Source organism: Haliaeetus leucocephalus, unplaced genomic scaffold (genome assembly GCF_000737465.1).
Source record: "Haliaeetus leucocephalus isolate CR32 unplaced genomic scaffold, Haliaeetus_leucocephalus-4.0 Scaffold168, whole genome shotgun sequence".
Taxonomy (NCBI): Eukaryota; Metazoa; Chordata; class Aves; order Accipitriformes; family Accipitridae; genus Haliaeetus; species Haliaeetus leucocephalus.
In genome coordinates, this window is record NW_010972604.1 from 1,870,293 (window position 1) to 1,881,126 (window position 10,834).

At 42.2% G+C, this 10,834-nt stretch overlaps 1 protein-coding gene across 9 annotated transcripts in view; it reads right to left on the bottom strand.

The window, feature by feature from the left end:
• The window catches only part of BLOC1S2 (biogenesis of lysosomal organelles complex-1, subunit 2), a 14,228-nt gene that overhangs the window by 3,086 nt on the left and 308 nt on the right, over positions 1-10,834 (bottom strand). For 2 of the 9 annotated variants that reach the window (XR_774109.1, XR_774108.1), the window contains exons 2-5: positions 10,017-10,133; positions 9,022-9,141; positions 8,420-8,524; positions 3,722-3,948 (exon numbers count right to left, since the gene is read on the bottom strand). Coding sequence is in view for 2 of the 9 variants with exons in the window: in XM_010563510.1 (XP_010561812.1) it covers positions 3,884-3,948; positions 8,420-8,524; positions 9,022-9,141; positions 10,017-10,133 (407 nt within the window). In the remaining 7 variants the exon portion in view is untranslated. The other 7 variants (XR_774113.1, XR_774111.1, XR_774110.1 and 4 more) reach the window with 7 other exon arrangements.

A 10,834-nucleotide genomic window follows, 5' to 3' on the forward strand; every position in this document is an offset into this window, starting at 1 on the left:
GCGTGAGCCCCCCCCCCCCCCCCCCCCCCCAATGAGACACACACACAGAGCAAAGGTTCCAACTTGCAGCTGAGCAACCCAAAGAGATTCACACTTGTGCTTTTGCCTTTTCAAGCTCTAATATGGAGCATGCCTCACTTGACTTCTCTCTTTCACTGAAGACTCTCAGTCCAAGGAGCACAGCTTTTCCACTCTCTGCAATGTGTGGCCCACTTAATAGTCTCCCATACCCATGAACACACTGTGATTACTCATTTTTCAGATCAAGGAGATCACAGAACTGGTGTCAAAGGATAGATGAAGCATTTTACTGCCTAGCTTGTGGCATCTATTTTCTGTTCTAGCTGACTCCCTGCCCCAGCTTCCTGATGTATTTCATTTGCAGCTGTCTGAAATACTACTTGAAAAGTAAAGGAAAACCCCCAAAACCCTGCACAAAGGGATTAATTCCCTAAAAACTATGACCTTTAGACCCTCTTGTCCTGTGCTCACACACTGCAAAAAATAACGAGCTCTGAAATCCATACAGGCTAATCTGAACTCTCTTCATAGGCTAAAACGTGGCCTCTCTTATAGGAAACAGCATACGATAACCACTAGACATAGAATAAAATGATTGTACATGCTGTAGATTAGAAGCATGAGTAACCACTATGGGCCGTTAAGCTTTACCAAAGCTTTAGGTGGCACAGTCCAGGGAACATTAGTCATAAGAAACTTCAGAAGGCAAAAATGAACTGGTCTTTCTATTGGCTTTTGCCCTTCAGATGAAATCTGGCCTCTGTACTTAAGTAAGGTAGAAAAGATTTCCTGCCATAATTCCAAGGTTAAATGCTTTTTAGCATCTTTCAAAGCAACTTTTACCTTTAAATTTGAATAGCTATTCACTCTTCTCACATTGGTTCTCATTTTCATTTTACATTATATTTCAAATTGCAAACAGTTCACACTATTTTATTGCATGGATTTCCTTTATCATCTTATATCATTTCCTATATCTGTATTGCATTGCTCTCTTTAACTACTCCCTATACAGCGCCTTTAAGTAAAATTCTTTAACTTGCTATCATGTCAGAGAGATGCCTGGTTTCTTTATGGCAGCTTGCCTGAACTTCCTTTGTTCCTAGTTCAACTCTTTGGAAATGAGGGAGAGAGAGGAAGTGCAATGGCCCCCAGTGAAAAGTAGTCCTGGCTATCTTAGGATATACTTGTCCCACTGTAATGACATACCTAGTTACTAGAGTGGAAAGCTGTGTGAGGATGCCACCACAGCCATCTGCTCTCCAGATCATAACCCAGACCTTACAAGGTGCAATGGCTATCATCCACAACAGCAAGAGACTGGGACCGTTTAATGCCAGTGAACCAAATGTCTCTCCAGATTCTGCCAGGCTTTCCTCCTATACTAAATGAAACATCAGCTCTTCCCACTTCTGACTTCTCAGTTACATTCTCCCCAAAGAACACCTCTACCTAGGGAGAATCTTGCAGAAAAGTACCTGTTCCTCTGGAGAACTTTTGGGAGAGTGGCATAAGTCCTTTTCCACTGAACTCTACACCTTTGTCAATCAATCAGAGCTTATTTCACAACATAAGGTCCATACAACACCACTACACGTACTGAGCCCAAACATATTGTGAACATAGGACCATACTACTTACTGAGCTGAAAGAACACACTTTTAAGTTACACCCCCTTGCCTCAGGCAAGTCATTCTTCAGCTGCAGCATGTTTCCTATGAGGGGCAAAGGAAATGGCCCAGGAGGCAGCTTCCCTGTTTCAGACAACTGCCTCCACACTGAACAGACAAGGGGGCTCCCAGGGGTTCCATTGCAACGTGGAACAGGGATGTGGGATCAGCAAGGGCTGAAGCTGCATCCTGGAAGGCTCACTTTAGGAAGCCTACAGTAAAAACAACAGTGGAAAGGTAACCAATAGCTGCTCTCATTTCCTCTGGGTTAAACACTGGTTAGAAAAAAATCACTCACTACCAACAAACTTGGATGAACTGCTTTAATTTTTAAGTCTCTGCGACCTTTTTTAAGGTCAACCTTGTTCTACTGTAGTATCAGAAAGCAGGGACAACATTAATCATTAACAAACCCTGTCATACTTTCATAGCATGCTTGTCTTCTGCCTATTACCATTGCTTATATGTTTGTCTTCTGATGGGATGCTGCAAATACAACAATGTGTTTATATTCAGGCCATTATATACACTTGTGATTATCACCCCATTGATATCTTTAAACATTTCTATTGAACACAGAGTTCCAGGTTTAAAAGTATACTCTGTTCTAGAACAGCTGTTTTTCAGCTCTTGGACATGTTGCAGTTTCCACTAACGATTTAAGAGCTCATTCTGGACTGTGGGCATCTCCATGAAGTACTGCTCTGAAAGTTGGGTGACTTCAGAATAACCTGTTAGAGCAGCTGTCTCAAGGTGCCAGGAAAAAAATCCTCCTCTGGAACTGAATTCTTCTGATTCTCCTTAAAGAGCTATATTTGCTAGGCTGATTTTCACCCCCTGGTTTGCAGTTGCAGTCCAAGTCCTCAAGAACTGCTTCAGCTCCAAAACAGTTGCATAGACTGCTTTGATGAGATACTTTGCCCCTTAACTCTCTGTCAGCCCTCCCTTTGTTCTCTTCCATGTTCTTCCCTTCAAGCACCCACTACTTTCTTATATTTTTGTCATGGTTTAACCCCAACTGGCAACTAAGCACCACACAGCTGCTCACTCTCTCCCCGCCGCAGTGGGATGGGGGAGAGAATTAGGAAAAAAAAAAGTAAAATTTGTGGGTTGAGATAAAGACAGTTTAATAGGACAGAAAAGGAAAGAAAAAAAAAGAAATAACAATAATATAATGTACAAAACAAGTGATGCACAATGCAATTCCTCACCACAGACCTCACCTGCAGACCGATGCCCAGCCCTAGTTTATATACTGAGCATGACATCATATGGTATGGGAATATCCCTTTGGCCGGTTTGGGTCAGCTGTCCTGGCTGTGTCTCCTCCCAACTTCTTGTGCCCCTCCAGCCTATTCACTGGTGGGATAGTGTGAGAAGCTGAAAAGTCCTTGACTTAGTGTAAATACTGCTTAGCAACAATTAAAACATCAGTGTGTTATCAACATTATTCTCATCCTAAATCCAAACCACAGCACTGTAACAGGTACTAGGAAGAAAATTAATTCTATTCCAGCCACAACCAGGACAATTTTCCACCAGGAAATGCTCCAGTAGAGAAGAGATAGAGATTTAGTCTCCCCCTGTACCTCCGTACCTCCTCTGGAACTTCTTATGGACTCTCCGGGTGAGATGTCTGAGCAGCAATGAAGTTGCACCTCTGCTTTTGGACTACACATTTCACCAGTACAATTCTGTTCACACACACACAGCTATGTCTCTTCTGTGGTGCTACTCTCCAAGGACCTGCCATCCTTGCCATGATTTGGAGTCAACCAGTCACACGGAGGGCCCTCAGGTAGAGAGGGGAATAGTTGCTCAGAGATAGAACTTGGAACACAGCTGTCAGCTCTTGGCCTAATTGGGGTGCCACTGTCACACAATCCTTCAGACAGCCAGGTAGTCAGTCTCTAAAATTTCCTCCCAATAGAGAGGCACTTGTGGGACAAGCTCCTCTTCCCATTTCTGCTTCCTGGAGGTGGGATACTCAAGAGTTTGTGAAGGAATTTGCTATTTCTTAGCCCTCTTACCTGAAATCACTAAGCACTTGCTGGCAATGCACGGCTAGATGGATTTCAATCTTCAGAGTTCCTGGAGGTTTTCATCTTTGTAGTTTTAAAATAGCATTGTATTTTCTATACGTAGAAAAGTAACTTTTTCAACAGGAACAAGATGTGGTTCTTACTTTGCCTTTACTGCTTTATCTTCTGAAGTTTTCTCTGCTGACACATCGCCCCCTCGTGGCTCTCCTGCAATCCTGTCAAGGAAAGACAATGAGCAGACAAATGCTGTATTATTCTTCCAAATTTTCTATGTCCCGATCACACAGATTCCTAGACCTTCCAACAGTATGCTGGGTTGCATGTGGTGAGTGGATCTCTTCATCAAAGCAACTATCAAATGCACCTGTGATTAAAACAAGACATGGCTAAGCCAGCAGTTCTACAAAATCAGATCCAAATAGGAGTGTCACTGGAATGTATTTAAACCTATTCTATAGCCTGCTCTTTCCCTTGCTACATACACATAAAGCAGACACCGGACCTCTGACTCTGAAAGGTGGGATGGGGCAGGCCACAAAACTCCATGCAGACTGAGCATTCTCCAGATGACCTCCATTCTCCAGAGGGAACGAGATACAATGTTTTTACTTCCATGTGACCATATTTACCTATCCACTGTCACTCAGTCCCCTTTAACCCCTTGGCCTGGAGGGGTGAGGAGCAATACCTCTTAACAACAGTTGCATGGATGCTGTCTTAGAGAACACCACCGCAATTTTAGTCATGACATTGACAGCATCCTCTACTTTCAGACATCTTTGGAGACCTGAGAAGTGCTGATTAGGGCTTACAGCTAGTATGTGTGTACTCCAGAGTGGTGTTTTGTACAATCACAGTCTGCTTAATCACAAATTTCCAGTTCTCTCCTGAGCAGAGGAAAAACTCTAGCCCTTGTGCCCCTGAGAATGTGTTCTTGCTTAGCTAGCACTAGCCTATCCTTGAGTGCAACCCTTTCTGCCCAAACCCTCTGACAATCCTTATATCTAACTCCCACGTTAGGAAAACTTTCTACCAGGCTGCTGTCATGTCCATAGCTGCCTTTGGCAACATAGCATGCTCCAGGCACGCATTATGGAAGGAAAGTCATGCAGCTGCAGGATGAGCTTGGTACATTAAACCATGCTTAAGGGTGAGGCATGTAACTGTCTCCTCTTTTAAGAAATACTAGCAGCCCTGAAACATCTTTGTTATTATGTGCCCCCCCATGGTCTCAAGATGAAAAGGTGCCCTACTGGGTCCAAGGCAGTTAGAAGTGCTAGAGGACATAAACACACAACAGGAGTGCCATTCTGTTCTTCTTGGCCACTTCAGGAATTTACAGAGCAAGGCTGCTGTTATGATCCCAGTCACAGTGAATCCTTCTTACTACGGAACTGAGTTTTAGCATCCAGCTCGAATGTAGACAGTACGTGTTAAGGAAAAGGGAGGGTGACTGGGACTCATCTTAAGACAGAGCAGGGCTGCCATACATTCAGTTCTGTACCCAGCTTGGATCTGTGGTCTGTCTCCCATTGAGGGTCTGAGCATATGGCCCACATTCAATAAGGGAGTGGACTTGCAACTACATTGGCAGTGTGCTGCTACTAGAGCACAGAGCATGTTTGGGCCATGTTCCGTTCTATGTTCAATACTTGATTTGCAGGTCATCTGCCATGAGCAGAACTTACTGGCATTGCTGCCATGCGATAAGACAAGTCACTGGCACTTATGGCTTGGTATTATTTTTATCACATGGAGATGATCACAATTCTCTAGACAGCAGATAGCCAGCTCTCTATTGTAATTCCTTCGGATACAACTCTTGTCACCCCTTCATCTTGGCCTCTGCACCTAGCCCAAGTGCAGGGCCAGCTGCATCCCTGCAGTAGAGAACAATCCCTTTGTGTCCTAGCATCTGCTCTGTGCTTCTAGCACCACCTTCCCAGAAATAGCTGGGAATCAGAGCGATCACTAGGCCAGAAGATTAGTGGTCTCGTTTCAATCCTGGAACAACCTGCCCTGGTAAGCATTTCAGTGGCTGGTCAGCTCTAGATGATGTCCACCTACCCAGAACCATTTCCAACCTGCTATGAAGCAGTAATTTTTCTGTTCTTAGAGATGGGTAGGGGCCAGGGAGAGGACTTACAGGGGATCAGGGACTAAGCTCCCAGCCACATGCAAGTGCTATATGCTATAATGAAAATCCTCGTTCTTCCAGGGAACAGAGGAACTCCGAGAAGCACCCCCAAGCTTTTACATCAGCAGCCAAATATTTGTGATACTCCTCCACAATGGCAAAGAGAAAGAATGGTACTATCAAAAACACTGGTGAGTCTGGCTGAATCACGTCTAGTCTAGCTCTTGCATAATCTACAAATGCATGAAACACTGGAGAAACAGGACTTCTAGATTGTCTACCACCTTGTGGTACCACTTCCCACCATCAGAGATCACCAAGCAGGCCACTGTTCAGGCTGTCATTCAAATGTCAGTCTCTAGGCACAAAGATTTTAGATCTGCCTGGCTAGATCCTCTTGTCCAGCAGAACTGCGAACACACCATGAATCCTGAGATGATAATGATCCATCAGATTTTAAAACAGGCTGCTGCGCCACATGGTATAATTTCCTTCAACACAGAAATGGTAATTCATCTGTTGATACCTCTTCCCATTGGGCTGGAGGATGTTGCTTTGATAACAATAGTAAAATGTCTAATTTGCTTTCACAGGTAGAACAGTCATCGGTGAGCTAACTACAGATAAAAGCAATACAGGTGCAAATGGCTGGATACCTCTGGGAGACTTAACCCTGTTCTTTAAAGATGCCCATTCCAAAAAGGCCTTTCTTCAAATGAACTCTCTCAAATCCTACATCAACGCCATATAGAACAGTATTTTCTATTTTAAACCCAGGATTTTTAAAGTGATGGTGAAGGCTCTTAAAGGTCATCTGCTTCACTGCTTTTAAATAGCACTAGGGAAAAGTGTCCATCTTGACTATTTACAGTGGCTATACACTGACTTTATGACACTGACATTATGATCTTTACCACGCTGGCACTTGACTAGACATTCTTCTAAACAGCCTGTAGGAAGTTTGAACTACTTCTTTCCTACATCAGCACTTGTACTATCCTCGACTGCAACTCACTCAAAAGCCAGCTTGAACTAGTCAGGGTCAATAGGTACAGAAAAAAAAACCAACCTTGGAGTACCTGCTCAGTAAGAAGGGCTCCGCTAAATTAGCAATTTGGAACACTGTTAATCTGGTAGAGAAGAAGCTTTTTGTGCTGGGCGTGCCTCTTAAAAAACTACTAGGATCAAAATTCATTGGTAAAGTAGAGAAAGGATCTGCTAGGTTAACTGAGCATGTGATAAAGCAGTACTGCTTGCAATTTCACCTGAGGTCCAGACAATCAAAGAATATAATTGCAGGAATACTTGACGCAGAGTTTAAAACATGTTGGCTTCTATGATCTCCAGTAGCTGGAAGGAGTTTGTCTTTATTAACAGACCCTTTGAAAAAAATAAAGACAACTTACATAATCTTTCCAACAGGAACTTGAGATTCCAGAGAGACAAATGCAGCAAGTTGTTTTATTGTAAGTTTATAATAATTAGTCTCTCTATTTAAAACAGATAAAAGTGGATACCAAAATGAAGTGTTTTCAATACCATGCTCATAACTCCAAAGGCCTGGGTATCTTCTCAATGCAGAGCTCAATGAAGGAAAAAAAAAAAAAGAAGTTTAGGTCCCGCTGCTACTAAGAGAAAATGTCTTTATAGGTTATGGAGGGCTTTTCCTAGACAGAGTATTTCATGTGGGACATAGGACTAACACACAGGCAGCCAATATCAACGTATGGGTTAGGGACAGGCTTCTACTTTTCACTGCAGAACAACTGAGGCAACAGAACCTCTTGAGAAGAGGAAAATATTATTCAGCCTTAAGCCTGAATACAGCCTACTGTATTCAATAGATAGAAAAAGTTACCAGTCTTGATGTTAGCTGTAACCAAATCCTTGTCAACATACAGAATTGCTGTTGCGCAACTTAAACAGAAATCAGTCTGACTCATGCCCATCTCCAACTTAAAGACTGTTGTAATTTCATCGTTTCTCCAGTTTTTTGTACTTGGCTTCTGCAGAAGGAAAAATAACAATATTTTAGGATGGGATATGTAAAAGTTTTGAATCCTGTAAGCTGCCATACATCTTAAAATTCAAGTTAATTTACAGTATCACTCAGGGTCAGTTGTTACTAAAGCATTTAGGCAAATATAATTGTACAATAAACTTTTTTAAGAACCAGGTGCTTAAGTCAGGCCAGTAATATTAATTTAAGCTAAGGGGACTTGGGTGCCTGGGCGAACTTTATGAATCGCTCTATTTGCAGGATTAAACAACTGTCTTTAGAATTTGGGTCAGTGCATATTGTAAAACAGAAATCAAGCCTCACTAATAAGCTGTAGTTGAATAAAACCTGTACTAGTCCACCTCCATTTAACTTGTTGTACTAATCTTTTCCCAACGCTTACCACTTCACATACAATGTCTGTTGCTCAAAAGTAGCATAGGCAACTCTGCAGCTCAGATTTGTTAAATGGAGGAGTTTACTTTGTCTTTTTAAATCCCCTTGCAAGGGCCTATGCTGCTAGGTAGTAACAGTAGAGGACAATAGTTACCAAGTTTTTTGGAATATGCATCCAATTTATAAGCTGCCTGCTCCAGAGCTGCAACCTGTTCCTCAATTAGGTTGATTTGTTCCAGATACGGCTGAAGAGCAGCATCTTAAAAAAGCAGAAAAATCATATCTGTCAGTTCTCAGTAATTCACTTCCAAGAAACAGTTCATACTTGAAACACAAGAATTTCTCATTACATTCTTTAGATAGAACAATTTAAAATCTCCTTCCTTCCCCTGACCCAAAATCAAGCGGTGATACTGATAGCCATGTTCCAGGAAAGTATGAAATGTTTAAGAGTACTGGCTAGACTCAACACAAATAACAATACAACGTGAATCAAAAGAAGCGTTATTTCCTATCAGATCCAAAATCTGGAGTAAAACAGGACATAAATTCAGATGTGTTTTCTCTTATGCTAGTCTACATAGTCTATAGCTGTAAAGAAACATACAAGATTGGCATTGTATAGCAGCATGTCTATTTCAATGAGTTTTCTTTCCTTCAGCACCTAATGAAGTATGAACTATCTGACTCTTAGATGCTTCATTTCCCAAACAAGTGTACTGTTCATTATACCCCTACTTTATTTGGTTTACTTACATTTTTGATTTAAATCCTTCAGATTTCTACTGATGTTTATAGCAATATCTTTCATTTCTAGGTACTTCAAGCTAGTCAGCTTATTCATGTTTTCCAAGAGTTTGTAGTCTTCACTGGTGGCTTAAAAAGAATAAGAGTTTATTTTAATTAAAAAGTTGATGCAGTTTGAATTGGGTGCAGACTCTTCAAGAGAACAAGAGATTTCAAACCAATAGCCAAATGTAAAAAAGAATAGTTTAGATGGTAATAGAGGTATTAGTATAATGGTCTATAAGAAAAGAGATGACATGTTGTGAATTGTAAAAATCAACTGGACTGATGAATACTTACTCACTTTCAATTTTCGGGTTTTTTTTGAGAAAAAGTGACTAATTCCTCACATTTCTACTCTTATTCTGTCAGTTAAACGCTTATGTTTACAAAACTGATAGCACAAATCCAGACTGGTAATCTGTAACATATACCCTTCAAGTCCATGCAAATCAGTAGTGCTATGTAGGACTTTCAAAATTAGAGCCTATGGAATCCATTAACTTGTTGAGCAGTTTACTTTGCTCCAGTTAATGTTGCACAGCAGTTTATTCTAAAGCATGACTGTTGGAAAACATGCGTATGATCCTCGTTCTCACTCAGAAACAAAATAGCTGCACATGTTCCACTCAGTTGTGCTTCTCTTCTAGTCCTTCTTAACTTAGACCCCTTTGGTTTGTTTGTTTTTCCATGTACAAGCTTCTGCAAGACTAAAAATAATTTTTTTTTAAGTTGCTGATATCACCCTGAATTCTTCTGAAAAGTATTTGTGCTATTCTGGGACTTCATTAATATGATTAATCTCAGTGTTGTTAGTAGTCTAGCAACATGCCAGGGTTGAACTGCCAGTCTTGCTAGATATGATCTAAATAGGTATCATTTAGACAAACTACACAACAGATTTCTTTAACAGAAAATGAAAAGAACCAAAAACTTACTTGCAGGTCAGTAAAGCAGTGCCTTACCTGTCAGTTCACCTGTTAAATAAGTGGCCATTTTGTTGAACATGTCTTTACAGAGTTCATTGATGTCTGCCTCTGCTGGTTCCTTAGCTTCCTCCGCTGTTTCAACAGCAGGATCCTCTAATCAGGGTACAGACATTACAGGGTTAGGGTTAGGGGAAAGTTAGCAGGTACAGAAATACTCCATAAAGATTAAATGGTCCCATTTTTTTTCCGCTTCGAATTGACTACACCTACTTGCCATGTAAGTTGTCTACTTTACACTAAGGGGTAACAAACCTAGGCAGTTTCCTTGAAGTAGCATCAAGATTATTTCAAAATAATACTTTGTGACCATTTAAGGGAGAGGCACCTGGCCTGACCGCACCTGCAAATATCAGCCCCCTCCTGCACCTAGACGACAGGAAGGGAATGTGGGGAGAACTTTTGAGTGACTTTGTGCACAATGCTACTGATGTTTATTTCTAGGCACTGATTCAGAATATAAGAATAGACACCCCCCCAGTCCATTTCACGAGGGGCTACAACAGATCCCCATTATGGAAAGCGATAATCGCCGCTTTTCTTCTCCAAATCCACTTCTACCGCAACCTGCCCTTGGTCCGCTCTTCGCAGGAGCAGCTCAGCACCTCTTCCTCAGCCCGGCAAGTCGCTCTTCGCTGTGCGGGCAGCTTTTGCCGGCTTGAACGCAAAGGCTGCCCCGAGGCCCACGGCTCCCGCCGGCCGAAGCGGCGACGCGGGGAGCGGCGGCGAGCGGCACACGGCGGTACGACCCTGGCGGGATGCAGCCGCCGGGCTCCATGGGACCAGCCGGCCGGCCG